Here is a 17881-nt window from a genome sequence, read left to right as displayed (position 1 = left end):
CAAGACATTTCTATATAATATGGTCTCGATAACCATGAACACAGTAAATGATTTCAAGAAAAAAACGTTAATCAGTCACCTTGAGCTTTTGTGTGACGGGCATTTTGGTGGAATCAACTACCCTGCACGTGGTGTACGCAGAATATAATATTTGGAAATGAATATATTTTATAAAGGAGTTGGGACTTTAGAGGTTAATTTCCACTTTCTAACCATGTGCAATTACTGTAACCATGGATGAAATTAGTTTTTCAACTTTAGGTTGTTTTTCCTGGATTTATTTCAATAATAAAATTATGCTTCCATGTAACAACCATATATGGGAATGTTATTATACAAATGACAACCATGTAGCCACTGCGAATCGATGTATGCCTTCATGTTCATCCATAATTCATTTGTTAATTGCTATGAAAATTGAATTTCCAGTTAGGTGTAGAATACCAAAATCTTAGCGGATTTTTGCTAATGAATTTCAAAATCTGAGTTCTGTCCATGGACTTTCAGAACTCGGGTACGTAATTTTGCTTGACAAATTCTTAAGAAAAAAACTTATGGCCACATTAAGGATTAATCTATAACAAAAACAACAATCAGCAGCCTGGGACGTTACGGCACGAGTCATATACTAGTAATTGTACACATACTGATTTTCGATGTGTACATAATTGTACACCTGTCTATTGTTAATTGCACATAGTTGTAAACCATTTTACCGTTAATGTGCACATAATCGTAAACTTGTTAATTGTTGATGAATGCACATATTGATTCTTGGATTTGATATTTCTTTGTTAAGATCTGTTTGGTGATGGCATTTAACTTACCATCTTGTAGGATAACTAGCAATACTTGCTTAGGATCATACTTGGCCTCTTAATATTATGATATTTGCTCATTCTATTGATATGATCATTAAGTCAATATTGGTACATGACCATGTACTGGTCAGTGGAGTTCATATAAGGACAATAATAAAATATCGCACCTTAGGCATATCTTCAGCTTCTATAACTATTTGTTTAAAAGATTGAATACTACTTTAGATTACCGTTTTGTGGTTTCAGCGAATCGAAGATATTTGTAACTTTTGTTACCTTCTTGAAAAGTAAGGATGTTATTGATTGTTCAGAGCAGGAAGTAATTCAAATGTGTACATAATTGTATGCATACTGATTTTAATTGTGTACATAATTGTACACATGTATGTTGATTATTGATCTGAAGATAGTTTAATGTGTACATAGTTGTACACTTGTTTATTATCAATGTGTATATATTTGTACACATTAACATTTTTAATATTCTTTCTTCTTTTTTGGATTAACATTTTTGGATATGGATGGATTTTTTAGATTTTTTATAGGTGTGTACATAGTTGTACACCACTATGCTATCTCAGTAATATATGCATGTTTTGTAGGTATATATGTTTGATTTTTGTGGGTAGATACATATTCTCTTATAATATCGTACATCAAATTTTGCTTTGAATCCTTTAATTGGACAGTCACGATTAAAATTTGTGGTTAGTGAGTTGCTTAAGAATCATTTGCTTAGTGTACTTCTGATGGATCTTAAGTGGTATTTTTATTAATTTTATCTCATCCAAGAGGTGGCCAATTGGCCAAATATTTTGAATTTCATTTACTTTTTATTTAATAGACTACTAATGTCGGCGACTGCAATCTCTTATTTGATCGTCATTCTATCTAATGTTGTACTTTGGATAGTTTCTGCATTCACTTACTTGTTGCCTTTGTTACAGTTTAATTGGGCGGTAAAGACTTGCTTAGAAATGTGTTGTAGCTGGTGTTCATTGAATTGCAGTCTTCTTTGATGTACATATACAGAGTAAAAAAAACATGGGTGAAAAGGAAAATAACGGATGCAGGTTAGTAAAATTCAGTTCTTCACTTCTAAATGTTGGATTTATTTTTTGGAGCCACTACTGGTGTTTGGAAAGCCGCTATTTTTTTTATCACTGGTATGCATATTAGATCTGAAACTGCTGCTAGTAATGTAGGCTTTGAGATTTTTTCATATTGGATACACACAAACTAGAAGTTGTCCTATGTGCATGCATTTATTTAGAATTATTACACAGAACACATTATGGTCCAACATGTTTAAAATATAAAATTTAAGGGAATAAACTGAAGTTACACGTTGTTACAGATAATCAATATAGTTTTTAGGTTGCGGCTACCATATGATCAATGTGACGTCTTTATGTTAAGTTATATGTTGCGAGTATATTCTCATTTCGCATAGATTTCTGGTTATTGTTGCTCTCAGTTTTGCATTTTCCCATATATTTAGTTTGATATGTGTGGAACCCGTGATATAGAAGAGTCCATAAACTTATGCTTGCGTAGATGACTAGGGTGTACAAACTGGTACACAGGTAAAAAATTGACCATAAGCTTATGCTTGCATAAAACTAGGATGTGCAAACTGGTACACTTGTGGAAAAGAATGACTATTAACTTATCTTAGGATAAATAAATTGGGTGTACAAACTAATACACATGTGCGAGAATTGACTACATAAGCTTATGCATGCATCAATAACTAGGTTGTACGTGTGAAAAAAATGACTCCATAAGCTAATGTTGCGTAAATAACTAGGGTGTACAAACCGGTACACATGTAAAAAATTTACTTCATAAGCCTATGCTTGTGTAAAACTAGGGTGTACAAGCAACTCCAGCTGCTTGGAAAATCAGTGATGCTGAGAGTAGAGCCAGTGATGTTGGTGGTTTTGCCATAACTATTTTTTTTAACTCTGAAGAAAGCAATTCCATCCGAGCCATCTATCCAAAGTATTATGAGTTTATCATGTGACTTAAGTATTTTGAGTTTTTGTCATGTGAGTTCAGTTTCCTAGGAAATACATTCCTCCTCAACTTTTAAAACAAAATTTCTCATTTTTTATTTCTTGTCATGACCACATAAATCATTATTTAAAATTTGATGCTCATATGTAATTAATATATGGGAGATTTGAAATAACTTAGGTTTGCGACGAGCTTTTTTACCAGATTCATACTGATTAGTAAAACTATGCATATAACATTTATCATTCGGCATTATAGATTTTTTTTTGTATACTTATTTTCTTTTCCGTTTGTATCCCATTTGTTCAGAACCCCTCATTTATTTTTTTTCCGTTTTTTCCTTTGTCAAATAGAGTCACGCAGAAAATGGATAACGTTAATGACGCTTTGACACATTTGTTTGAAACCCCTCATGGATATATTGCCCATTATGTGGGTATGGATGTTCGATTTTCTTGATTTCTGCAGCGGTGTACATAGTTGTACACTACACTGTAAATTAAAATTCTAAAAATATGAAAATTATATAGTCATATGGGTACTCTTTTTGTAAATATCGGAAAGAGCTTTCGGAAAATATAAAGTTTGTGAATTTTGGACGAGCGGATCAAAAGATATATCGTTTTTTAATTTTTTATATATTATTTAAAATTGTTGACGTCATCGTGAGTCACTGCGGACTAAACTGCAAATATTTGGACAAAATTGTAAATAATAAGGGTTATTAATGTACTTTCCATATTTTGGACTAATATGTACCTAATTAACTCGGGCTGGACTAAACTATACTTTTGGACTGATTTTTGGACTAAACCGTATTTTTCCCATTTTTTTTCGAACATTCTGGTTAACCGGAGTTTCTGGTTGATTCTGGCCCCACCATAATTTTATTTTTAGTAATTAAGATAAGTTTCAACCAATAGAATTTGATGAGATAATTGAAATAAGTTTCGACCAGTAGAATTTGATGATATTATTTTCTGCCCCACAAGATATTTTAAGACCAATCGCATAGATTTGTTTTACGGATTTTGTTACCTAAACAATTATCTGAAAATATACAATATTGCCAAATATAAATTAAATAAAAAATCAATTACACATCCGCAATTTCATCTTAAAATCAAAAAAATGAAATCAATCATGCGTCAATCGCACTATCAATGAGAAAACTAAAAAAACTAAAAAACAAAAAACAACAATGTCCAATGTCCAGTTACAATTCTCGGAATCACTCTTTTCCAAATTACAGCTCCATTATATCAATTGAAACCGATGAATAATATCATTACAATTCCGATGAGAATTAGAAATATAAAATTGATGAAACTGGTTGTGGTACTGACTTTTGAATCCGATGTTTTCTCTTTCTTTCTTGCAAAATAATTTTTCTGTGATCCTGCCAAAAAGTAAAATGCTGCGCAATTGTTAGAATTTGAAACAAAAATGAATAAAATTAAAATCTAACGCTTCACACTACTAACTGGCTAGAATTCCCAATGATGGACGACTATATTCTGATTCTTGCTATAAAGTTCTGATTCTTTACATTATTTACTGATGTCATTGTTTAATAAGGATGAAAATGCACAGGATGCAAGTCAATACAGATCAATTGCTTAAACTCAAATTTTTAAATGAAAAGTTTCAAACTCTAGCCCAATAGCATAGGATTGGGCTCGTGGCTTGAATTTACTAGTAACTAATGAAGCAGGTTTTAGCGGGTATAAACCCAAATCCGACCGATCCGTAACGGGCGGATAAAAAAAACCGTCCGCTACTTATGAGTGCGGGGTTGGTTATGAAAATAAAAATTCATTGTTCGTGGGTGCGGAATTGGTATCAGCTAAAACCCGACCCGCTCGACCCATTTGTAGTTCTAAAATCCGGAAAATTTTACGTTTTTCCTTTGACAAGCTAACCACGTTCCCAAAAGATTTTCAAACTAGATTCGACCACTCTACAATCTACATGTGTATTATTCACTATGTGACTTTGTAATTTTACGTTTTCCCTTTGACGAGCTAACCTTGTTCTTAGAAGATTTTCAAACTAGATTTGACCACTCTACAATCGACATGTGTAATTTTACTTTGACCACTTTTGAAATTAATCTCAGAACCATCCAGCGGGTGCTCCAGTAACGTAGCATCATTATCCGGAATATTATGGTACATACATACTGTATGCGTGCAGAGACATGTGCCACAGCTGCTGTTCTTTCACGTTTTTCATGTCCAACGACATGTCTCATTTAAATCCCGCGTCTCTGAACTTTAAAAGTACAACACATAGAAGAGAGAGAGAAAAAACTTGAACGTTTTTGAAATCGAAACAAGAAAACAACAGCCAATGAGTCTTTGTGTTTCGGTAAATGGAAATGAAGTGAAGCAAAATCATCATCATTGTTTCAGGTAAGAAATAATTTGCATCTTTTAATTGTCGTTAGTAATTTGGTTTGATATGTGGTGCTAGATTTACTATGTCTATTTTACTGGGTTGAGTTTTTTTCTTAATTTAGCTCTGAATCTCTGTCTAGATTTTGAAGACACTTTAATTTTCGATTAGTCTCGAGGTGTTTTTCTTACAGTGATTGATTGATTTTGATTTGGTATGATTTGAACTAATTTTGTAAGTCTCTGATCTACTGATTTTAGAATGTAGGTCTTGAGGAGAATTGATTTTTGTGATTTCTTTTAAACTGATTTTGTGTTTTTATAATTGGATTTTTCTGTGTTTGAGCTAGATTTCTTTGATTTTTTTCTTTTTTCTTTTTTCATTTCCATGTCTTTTGTTGTTGTTGTTCAGTCATTACAAACTTGCTTTTCTTTTTATTTTTCCTCTTTCATAGTACAACTAATTTTCTTAAGGAAGGATTTTGTTAAGTTTGAATTGACATAAAATTATCAGTATCTGTTAGACACAAAAACTGATATTTTTTGGGAATTCACCGATAAATAAACTGTTTTATTGGTTTACTTTTGGTAATCGTGACTTTAATCATGAACTCTTCATTTCTCCAAAATTTTTTCATTCTCAGATTAGTAATTATTTGATTTTTTTTGTTTAATCGCTTCAGTGGAAATGGCAAGATTCTATACTAGTAGTAAAAACAAATAAATTATACAGTTTGTGCCTCCGATTAAAACTCATAAAGCCATCACATATTCCATCTCTTCTTGTAAAATTCCAATGCTTTTAATTACAGAGTACAACTTCTCCATCGCTTTATTGATAGTGGTAGTTTGAAATTATAGTTGAATTCATTAGTATCGCTTACTTATCCATTTTCCTTGTGCTACTCTCGCACATACTTCTGTTTCAGCTCATGATTTCTCAAAGTCTCATGGGGCCCCAAAGTGATGTTGGAATATTTTCAACGCCGCTAACCAAAGGGGGGTCCTGGGGGGCAACGCCCCCGGAAGAATTTTTTGAACTGAAGGTTTTATTTGGCCGATAAAAGCCTGTTCGAAAATTTCGAATCCAAAAGACATCATTGATGTCTGTTGATGAAGGAACCTGACGTTTCGTGAATAGAAACCTGTTGGCGAATAAAAAACCTATTCCCAACAGGTGCAAAACCCTTTATAAATAGCTTCTCCCAGTTTCGTTTAACATATAAGAAAAATCAATCTGTTTTCTCTATTTCAAAAAGCATCATCAGAAATCAGAAATCTCTTTGTGTGTTCTTGATTGAATCAAGGGGTACAAACCTTGAATTCAGTTTTCGTTGCAGGGCTTTCATTGTATCCTGAAGGCAATATTTCGCATACCTGTTGTAATCGCCAATTGTTATTGGGAGGGTAGAAATATTTGTCTAAAAGAAATTTATACAAGCCTTGAAAGTTTTGGAGTGCAACAATTTCTTCTCTGTGTCATTCATCCTTTGTGAAACCCATTTTTTTTCAACAAGTGATTCTTGTTCATCCACAATAGAAGCTCCAAAATGTTCCTACCCACTCATATTCTGCACTCTAGGCTCCTTTCCAGTTTCATTGCTGACTGCTTCATCTATTCATCCTTCTGTGAGATATTCATCGTTCTCTAATGTTCTCTCATCTATATACAGTAGAGACTCTCCTTCCGAGCTGGTTCAACACAGAAGTTTCACCATGTAATTGGTCTGGTATAAGATGTGTGGGTTCCAGCATTCATGAGGTAGATTTTAGAGAATTACGCTCAGTTTCCACTACAGCTTCCATTTCCAAGCCACCTTGGGGAACTCAGAGCAGTATATTGCATCTTAATGTCAGCTGCTGTGCCCTCACACTGTAACAGCAAGAAAGTCTCTAGGTCAGCATCCAGCTCAAGTTACAGCTCAGACTGTTGAAGAATAAACCAAGATACTATGAAGAAGACAGAATGGATCAACAAGTGTTGTTGATACAATAGTATGGATCAACTATGAGAGTTGACAGAATGTGGTTGGATCAACTGGTACAGTTGATACGTTGTGAATGGATCAACAAGTATTGTTTATCCAGTGGTACGCTATTTAGAAGTTTACTTGGGTTGCAAGTATTACGAGTTTTAAGAGTCTGTTTACGTGAGAATTGTCTAGAAGTTTCTTTATTAGAGTTTGATTATGTTAGGAAAGTCTTTTTACTTGAGAGTCAAGTTTGTTAATCATATAATAGGCTGTTGAGCCATGAGTCGAAATATATCAATTAAGAGAAGTATTTTATGAGTTAGTTTGTGTGTGTTTTCATTAAGTCTTTGATATCAGATTTTCTACATCTGGTATCAGAGCACTGGTATCAAATTCTAGGACTGTGGGTATGAGTTGTTGAGTTGAAGAAGATGACGAGTTTAAGTTCAATTAAAGTACCTGTGTTTGAAGGTAAAAACTTCGAGCACTAGAGGTTGCAGATGGAGAATATTTTCACATACCAAGAGGTATGGGATATTGTGAAAGATGGTTATGTAGAACCAGCAGAAGGACATGTAGTTGAAGGAGCTGCGCAAACCGAATTAACTGAAAACAGAAAGAAGAATTCTAAAGCCACATATATTCTTCATCAAGGTGTTCATGAATCTCTTATGGATAGAGTGACTTATATTAAGCAAGTTAAAGCAGCATGGGATGGCTTGGTAAGCTACTATACAGGATCTGACAAAGTCAAGAAGGTTAGATTACAAACTCTAAATAGAAAGTATGAATTGCTTCAGATGGAAACTACTGAAATAATATTAGAATTTTTCTCAAAGACATTAAACCTTGTCAATGAGATGAAAGATAATGGTGATACTATAGAAGATTCTACAATTGTTGAGAAGATATTAAGAAGCTTACCTGAAAAATTTGAATCAAAGGTGACTGCTATAGAGGAGTGCAACACAGTTGCAACTATGACTCTTAATGAGTTATTGAGTTCATTACAAGCTTATGAACAGAGATTACTAGAGAAGACAGCTGTTACAAAACCAGTTGAGGAAGCACTTCAAAGTCAAGTTAGCTGGAGAAGAAATCAAGGAAGACCTAATGCTGGAAGATTTCAAGGAAGATACAATAATGGAGGAAGATATAACACTGAAGGTTATCAAGGAAGACAACCAGTTGATAGATCAAAAGTTCAGTGTTACGACTATGGATATTTTGGACACTTTGCTCCAGAGTGTCCAACACCTAGAAAGACTACTGAAAATAATTATAAATCAAGTTTCAAAGCTATTATGGATGAAAGTCAAAAAGAAGAAGAAGAAGCAGACCAGAAGGTTGAAAACATGTTACTAGCATGTCATACAGCAGAAGAACAACCTCAACTTAAGTGGTATTTGGATACAGGTTGCAGCATCCATATGTGTGGCATAAAAGATCTATTTGACGGATTAGATGAGTCTGTAAGATCCACAGTAAAGTTTGATAACAGTTCAACAATTCCAGTTATGGGAAAAGGAAGAATAAGAATTATTCTTAAGAATGGTTCTAAAGCATACATCATGGATGTATATTATGTTCCAGGTTTACATCAAAACTTATTAAGTATGGGTCAATTGTCTGAAAGAGGATATTCTATGAATATTTTCAACGGTTTATGCTTCATCAAAGATAGAAGAAGAAGTTTAATAGCAAAAGTACAAATGACCAAAAACAAGTTATTTCCATTGAATATTCAGCATCAAAAGGAAAGTTGTTGCAATACTAGTATAATAATGATACTTGGTTATGACATAAGAGAACGGGACATGTAAACTTTAACAGTATACAAACTTTAGAAAAGAAGGAGATGGTGTCTGGATTACCTTTCATTCAAATTCCAGAATCAAGATGTGAAAATTATATCTTTGGCAAGCAACATAGAGATCCTTTTCCAGTTAACAAAGCTAGAAGAGCAGAACAACATCTGGAGATCATTCATAGTGACTTTTGTGGTCCTATAGAAGTTACATCACATGGAGGTAATAATTATTTCATAACTTTCATTGATGATTTCAGTAGGAAAGCATGGGTATATTTGCTTAAACAAAAAAGTGATGCTTTTCATGCTTTTAGAAGTTTTAAAGCATATGCTGAGAAACAAATTGGTAAAAACATCAAGATATTAAGAACTGATAAAGGAACAGAATATACTATATTTGAGAGTTTCATGGAAGAACATGGTATTTTACATTAGTTATCAGCAAGATATATACCTCAACAGAATGGTGTAGCAGAGAGAAAAAACAGAACTATAATGGAGATGGCAAGAACCATAAGAAGAACAAAAGGATTACCATAGAATTTCCGGGGTTATGCAGTTGATACTACAGTATATCTACTCAACAGATGTCCCATAAATAGTTTGAATAACAAGACACCAGAAGAAGCATGGAGATGAGTAAAACCAAGTGTAATACATCTGAGAATTTTTGGATGTATTGCATATGCACATGTGCCAAAAGTTGGATGATAAAAGTGAGAAATGTATTCTTGTTGGTTACAGCTCAGTAACAAAAGGATACAAGTTGTATAACCCAGAAAATGGAAAGATAGTCATTAGCAGAGATGTGATATTTGATGAAGATTCACAATGGCATTGGAATAATGGATCAACAATGAGTGTTGATCCTCATAAGAATGGATCAACAACGAATGTTGATCCACATAATATTGGGTCAACAAGGAGTGTTGATCCATCTATTGCTGTCAGAACAGTTCCAATTGTAGTTGAAGAAGAAGTACAGATTCAAGACAATACTGAAGAACACCATGAAGAAGCAAGAATAGAAGCAACACCACAACAAGAAACTACAAGACCAAGAAGGAAATATATCATACCTGCTAGTTTTAATGACTATGTTTTATCAAGAGATGATGAAGATACTAATGATGATGTGGTGAATTTTGCACTATTTGGAGATTGTGATCCTGTAGATTATGAAGAAGCTGCTAAAGAACAAGGTTGGATTCAAGCCATGAATGAAGAATTGGAGTCAATTGAGAAGAATAACACTTGGGAACTGACAACACTTCCACCAGGAAAGAAACCTATTGGTGTGAAGTGGGTTTACAAAATATAAGTCAAATGGTGAAAAAGAAAGATTGAAAGCAAGATTAGTTGCTAAGGGATATAGATAGAGACAAGGAGTTGATTACTCAGAAGTGTTTGCACCAGTTGCAAGACTTGATACAGTAAGAATGATTATTGCTTTAGCTGCACAAAAGAATTTGAAGATTTTTCAGATGGATGTGAAGTCAGGATTATTGAATGGAGTATTGGAAGAAGAATTTTATGTTGAGCAAACAGCTGGTTACATTATGGAGGGGAAGGAGAATGAAGCATACAAGCTAAAAAAAGTCCTTGTATTGTTTGAAACAAGCACCAAGAGCTTGGTTTACAAGAATTGATTCTTATTTCATTAAAAAAAAGGATTTACAAGATGTCCACATGAGCATACTCTATATTTGAAAGCTGATACTCTTGGCAATCATATTATAGTATGTTTATATGTAGATGATCTTATATTTACTGGAAATAGTTCTGAGATTATAAAGGAATTCGGGAAGGATATGGTGAAGGAGTTTGAGATGACAGATCTTGGTTTGATGTCATATTTTCTTGGTATTGAAGTATAACAAACTGAAAGAGGAATTTTTATTAATCAACAAAGGTATGCAGAAGGAATTTTGAAGCGTTTCAGGATGGATAATTGTAATCCAATTTTAACACCAGTAGAAGAAAGATTGAAGTTGATTAAAGATGGGACAAGAGAGCTAGTAAATCCAATAGATTTTAAATGTCTTGTTGGATGTCTCAGATATCTGACTGCTACAAGACCTGATATCGTATATGCAGTTGGTTTGGTTAGCAGATTTATGGAGTCACCAAGACAATCTCATTCACATACTGCAAAACATATTCTGAGATATGTCAAAGGAACAACTAGTTTGGGAATACATTATACTGTTTCAGAAGATCCAAAGTTGGTTGGTTTTACTGATAGTGATTGGGCTGGAGATACAGAAGGAAGAAGAAGTACATCAGGTTATGGATTTCAGTTGGGAAATGGATTTTTCTCTTGGTCATATAAGAAGCAACAAGTTGTTGCATTATCTACAACATAAGCTGAATATATAGCTGCTAGCAATTGTGCTACACAAGCTGTATGGTTTAGAATGATGCTGAAGTCATTATTTCAAGAAAAAACAACACCAACAACAATTGTTTGTGATAACAAGTCTAGAATTTCAGTAACTAAGAATCACGTGCTTCATGGGAGAAGTAAACACACTGATATTAAGTATCATTACATCAGAGAGCTTGTCAGTAACAAGGAGATAGCTGTGGAGTTTGTAGAAAGTGAAGAGCAAGTGGATGATATTTTCACCAAGTCTTTGAAGTCTAACACTTTCATTTACTTGCATGGAAAATTGGGAATAATTAGCAAAGAGTATCTTGGTTTAAAGGAGGATGTTGAAGAGTAAACCAATATACTATGAAGAAGACAGAATGGATCAACAAGCGTTGTTGATACAATAGTATGGATCAACTATGAGAGTTGACAGAATATGGTTGGATCAAATGGTACAGTTGATACGCTGTGAATGGATCAACAAGTATTGTTTATCCAGTGGTACACTATTTAGAAGTTTACTTGGGTTGCAAGTATTACGAATTTTAAGAGTCTGTTTACGTGAGAATTGTCTAAAAGTTTATTTGTTATAGTTTGATTATGTTAGGAAAGTCTTTTTACTTGAGAGTCAAGTTTGTTAATCATATAAATAGGATGTTGAGCCATGAGTCGAAATACATCAATTAAGAAAAGTATTTTCTGAGTTAGTTTGTGTGTGTATTCATTAAGTCTTTGATATCAGATTTTCTACACAGACAGTTAGCATAGTCAGTTAGTTAAAGTTGTTATTTATAAACCTAATATTGAGACAGATGTACTATGACAGCTCATTCCTATCTGTATTTACTTTCTTCTTTTTGTAACTGATACAATAAGTATCACTCCCTCTCTGTATCTCTTCTTTAACAAATTCAATACAACAAACCACTGTTCCTACATGTTATCAGATACCAAGAGTGGAATTTCAACTTCCAACACTAAAATCTGATTAAATCGATCCTTACAACCTTGTTCTTGAGCAATCATGCCTAGAACCACCACCAATTCTTCTTCCTCCGCTGCACATCCACCAAAACCAAACAACAACAACAACAACTTACATTCAGCTGGTTTTCCACCTCTTACTGGTTCTCCTTTGACGAATCAACAACAATAAACTCAAATTTTACCACAACCACCACAATTTCAATCCCTTTTTCATTGTCCACAACTTCCGTTTCAAAACATATCAAATTTTGTTTCAACAAAACTCAATGGATCCAATTTTCTTGTTTGGAGAGATCAACTATCATCAATCTTGATCAGCACCAACTGATACGGTCTTGTAGATGGATCTATTCTTCAAACGCCTCAATTTTTTATGCAGAACAATCTTCAAGCACTTAATCCGTGAATGGCGATCGATGGATCAATTTGTAAGTTCTTGCATCAACGCTACATTTTTACCCTGTCTTGCTTCTGAATTACTTGGAAAGACTACTTCTAAGGAAAAATGGGATCATCTTTCAAGAATCTTTACCCAATAATTTTTTGCAAGAAAATCTCAATTGAGATCTCAGATCCATACAATCAAGAGAGGTAACAGCTCTATCTGTGAGTTTCTTCAACAAATCAAGTCTATCTCTGACTCTCTGGATGAATTTGTGAACCTGTTACTGATAAGGAATTAGTTATGTACACATTTTCTGGATTAGGGAGAGAATTTCAACATTTTGTTATTACTATCCAAAATCGAGAAACTCCTCTTGTTTACTCTGAACTTAGAGCTAGGATTAAGAACAAGAATCTTACTCTCCTTTAATCATAGATCCAACTAATTATGCTTTCTTTGTGCGAAAATTTTCTAATTCTCACCACTCAACTGAAAGTTCTTCTTCCTCCACAAGCACTTCACACAACTTGCCAACTTACAGAGGTTCTGGTAATAATTATTCTGCTCCTATTAATGGTGGTACCACATTACCAAGAGGTAAATTCAATCCACATCAGAGAGTTGACTATTCAACTATTTCATGTCAAATCTGTAAAAAGTTGGGACACTTTGCTAGTAGGTGTCGTTTTAGGTATTCTACAAGCAAAAAGAAATCTACTCTATCAGTTCAAAAAGCTTTTGCTGGAATGGAACTCTCAACTACAGCTTTTAATCCATGGACTGCTGCTACACATGCTTCTTCTTCTGGTGTTGGTGAGTATTTTACTTCAACAGGTCACTGGAGTTCAAATGATGTTGGTCATGTATGGATCTCTGACTCAGGTGCTACCAGTCATATGATTAATGACTCTTCTATTCTCACTGCACAAGAGGAATTCACTAGTGAAGAGCAGGTTATGATTGGTGATGGTAATTTACTACCAATCTCATTAACTGGTTCTTCTATATTACTTCCTACTACTAGTTCAAATTCTTTTGTGTTGGATAAGGTTCTTTTTGTGCCAAGTATCAAGCATAATCTTCTTTCCATTGTAAAATTTACTGCTGATAATCAATGCTATTTTGAATTCTTTCCTTGGGGTTATGAAATAAAGTCAATTCACAGTAAGCAAGTTTTATCTAGAGGAGTGATGCAGAACCGCTTATATCCACTACAAGCATCAACAAGGAAGCTTCTTCAGTCAGCTCATCAATTTGCTTTTACATCTATTTTGGAAACTCCAGACATCTGGCATCAAAGGTTAGGCCATCCCGCTCCAAAAATTCTCAAGAAACTTGAATCATCTGCTATAATCAAACTCTCCAACAAGAAATTTGATTTTGTTTGTGGTTCTTGTCAGATGGGAAAAAGTGTAAGTTTACCTTTTATAATTTCAAGTTCCAGTTCTAATAAACCTTTGGCTTTGATCCATTGTGATATTTAAGAACCAGCTCCCATTCAGTCTACTCTAGGATATAGGTACTACATTTTGTTTGTAGATGGCTACAACAAATTTACTTGGATTTATCCAATGAAATGTAAGTCTGATAGTCTGTCTTGTTTGAAACTTTTCAAGCAATCAATGGAAAAAATATTGGATTCAACAATTAAGGAATTTCAAATTGATGGTGCCTATGAGTTGGTTAAGGGAGTTTTTATATCTTTTCTTGATTCAAATGGTATTTCTGTGACAATTTCTTATTCTAATGTTCATCAGCAGAATGGAGCTGCAGAGAGAAAACACAGACATGTTACAGAAATGGGCAATACTTTGTCCTTTAGAGATTCTCTTACAAACAGATTTTGGTTTGACTCCTTCTTAACAGCTTTTTATCTTATAAATAGGACTCCAACAAAACTTTTGGATTATAAATGTCCTTATGAAATCTTATTTGGCAAGCTTCCCAACTATGCTTTTCTGAAGGTCTCTGGTTGTCTGTGTTTTCCCAACATTGCACATACTAGAAAAGACAAGTTGAGTCCTAAATCAACCCCTTGTGTATTTCTAGGATATAGTCCCTATCATAAAGGGTATTGGTGATATGATCCATACAATCATAAGGTTCATACAACTGTTCATGTCATATTCAATGAACTTGTTTCTCCATATAATACTTCTACTGGAAATCAATTGAAAATTTCAGAATCCGTGCATATTGAAGATGGTTTGACCGATACTTCTACATCTGGTATTTCTGCATCTCCAACATCTGATACTTCTAGTTTGCTCTCATTGCCTATAACTGCAGATACTTCTACTTCTGGTAATATCATCACCGGTTCTTCTCCAGCTCAGGTATCCTCCATACCTTTATTTGCTGATATAAATGTTACTGGTGTTGCTTCACCTAGAATAATACAAGGTCTAAGTCTGGAATCAATAAATCCAAACCTGTAGACTCAAATTTTGTAGCTCATAGTCATATTAAACATCCAATTCCTGTTGCCTTCAATACTATTCTAGAATCTTTAGAAGAGCCTAAAACTTTTCAAAAAGCTTCTAAACTTCCACAATGGGTTCAATCAATGAAAAATGAATACACTGCTTTATATGAGAATGACACTTATGAGCATGTACCTTATAAAACTGGTATGAATGTCCTTGGATGTAAGTGGGTCTATAAGACAAAACTGAAAGATGATGGTACTTTAGAAAGATTTAAAGCAAGATTAGTGGCAAAAGGCTATCATCAAGTTGATGGAGTGGATTATGAAGAAACCTTTAGTCATGTAGTTAAGGCTACAACCATTAGATGTGTGTTAAGTCTTGCTTTACAGCATAAATGGAGCATGAGACAATTAGATGTATCAAATGCATTCTTGCATGGTACTCTTACTGAGGATGTTTACATGGGACAACCTCCAGGATTTGTATCTTCTGATTTTCCTTCTCATGTATGTCATTTAAAGAAATCTCTATATGGGCTAAAGCAAGCCCCAAGGGCTTGGTTTGATAAATTTAGTGGATATCTTCTATCTTATGGTTTTACTCAATCCGCTTGTGATCATTCAATGTTCTTCTTCAGCAAGTCAGATGTCAAAATGATTTTACTAGTATATGTTGATGATATAATCCTTGTGGGAAACTCTGCAATTAATTTGGATTCATTTATTTCATCCTTGAAGATTCAATTTGCTACGAAGGACTTAGGTACTCTATCATATTTTCTCGGTATTGAGGCTAAACTAGATACTTCAACAAATTCTTTACTTCTTACTCAAAGCAAATATTTTATTGAGTTACACAAAAAGTTTGATATGCTGGAGTGTAAACCCTGCAAATCCCCTGTTGCTCAAGGCAAAAAAGATTCTTTATATGATGGGATTTTTCTTGAGAATCCTGCTTATTACAGAAGTCTTGTAGGTGCTCTGCGGTATCTCACACTTACCAGGCCTGATATGAGTTTTGCTGTAAACTATGTGGCTCAATTCATGCATCAACCTACTAATGTACATTTACAACTTGCTAAGAGGATTTTGAGATTTATCAAAAGTTCCTTGGGTACTGGAATAACTCTTGTTGGAGGAGGTTTCTCTACCATAACTGCCTTTACATATAGTGATTGGGCAGGTTGCCCAGATTCAAGAAAGTCTATTACTGGTTACTGTGTGTTTCTTGGTCAGAATCTGGTTGCTTGGTCTTCAAAAAACAGCCTAATCAGTCCCATTCTTTTACTGAAGCGGAATACAAGGCATTATCTGTAGCTGCTTCTGAGATTAAATGAATTTATTACATCATGGATGGATTAGGAGCTCCTATCAGATATCCTTGCACTATGTTCTGTGATAATATTAATTGGTGCAGCTTGTCTAGCTGCAAATCCAATTTTTCATGCTAGAACCAAACATGCAGAGTTGGACTATCACTCTGTCAGAAGTTCGGTTATGATTCGTTTTCTGATAGTTAGATATGTCCCTTCCTTACATAATATTGTTGACTTATTTACAAAGTGGTTACCTAAACAATTGTTCATCAGATTGCAAGGAAAACTTTTACACTTTGACAATGTTCAGTTTGAGGGGGACTGTAAGAGCAAGAAAGTCTCCAGCTCAGATCATGCAGCTCAGATACTAGCTCAGACAGTTAGCACAGTCAGTTAGTTAAAGTTGTTATTTATAAACCTGTAATATTGAGACAGCTGTACTGTGACAGCTCATTCCTATCTGTATTTGCTTTCTTCTTTCTGTAACTGATACTATAAGTATCACTCCCTCTCTGTATCTCTTCTTTAACAGATTCAATACAACAAACCACTGTTCCTACACACAGGCCCTCTTCCTACAAGTATATGGAATTTAGAGAATTTAGAGTATCTAGACTTGGGTGGTAACAGATTGTTTGGGACTCTACCTCCGTATCTTTCCGCCCTTAAAATGCTCAGAGAACTAATACTTGATGAGAATAGCTTCACTGGCAGCTTACCTTCAACAGTTGGAGAACTTGGAAACGTCTTCGAACTATCAGTACAAGAGAATTCATTTTCTGGGGATCTTGCTCCACGTCTTGGGAATCTTCAGAAATTCTAGATGATTATTATTTTTGATGGGGTTTTAGTAAATAGGATTCGTTTCAGATTTATGAAGGAAATAATTTTTAGATTTAATAAAAATAAATCAAATTAATTTTCAAAGAGTGACGTCAAGATTTAAAATGGACTAAGGCTCCGGATTCACTATTACTTCAAGTTGATTGGTTACAAAAATATTTCATAACTATTATCTAGCTCTTTTTCCATTAAATCACTTATTAATATATAAGGTGTCCAAATATTAATTTGTAATCCTTAAGCATGATTTATCAAAGAATTAATTCTAAGCATAAAACATCAAACTGATTCACAACTAATTAAGAAAACCATTTTTATCTCTTTTTTTATTGATCCAAGTGAATTAAATAAAATAAATAATTAAGAAATTATAAAAAGAATTTACCAATCAAACATGAGTGAATAGCTCCTCCGTCGCCTCAGTCACCAGGTATTTTAGCCGCTCATCATGTTGGAAAACCTCTCAAAATATTTCATTGATGCTCACAAGTGTTTTACAAATGATGAAAAGGAAAATAATTGAGTAAAT

The 17881-nt window shown here is 33.9% G+C and overlaps 1 protein-coding gene across 1 annotated transcript; it reads left to right on the top strand.

Moving 5' to 3' along the window:
* The first annotated feature begins 10962 nt into the window (after nt 1–10962).
* LOC113306424 (uncharacterized mitochondrial protein AtMg00810-like) lies at nt 10963–11385 on the top strand. Its single transcript, XM_026555364.1, has one exon. The coding sequence runs from the start codon at nt 10963–10965 to the stop codon at nt 11383–11385; it is 423 nt and encodes a 140-aa protein (XP_026411149.1).
* Nucleotides 11386–17881: the final 6496 nt, after the last annotated feature.

Source organism: Papaver somniferum, chromosome 8, assembly GCF_003573695.1.
Source record: "Papaver somniferum cultivar HN1 chromosome 8, ASM357369v1, whole genome shotgun sequence".
Taxonomy (NCBI): Eukaryota; Viridiplantae; Streptophyta; class Magnoliopsida; order Ranunculales; family Papaveraceae; genus Papaver; species Papaver somniferum.
The sequence above is the reverse complement of the archived record's forward strand: the minus strand, read 5'-3'. Positions and strand labels throughout refer to the sequence as shown.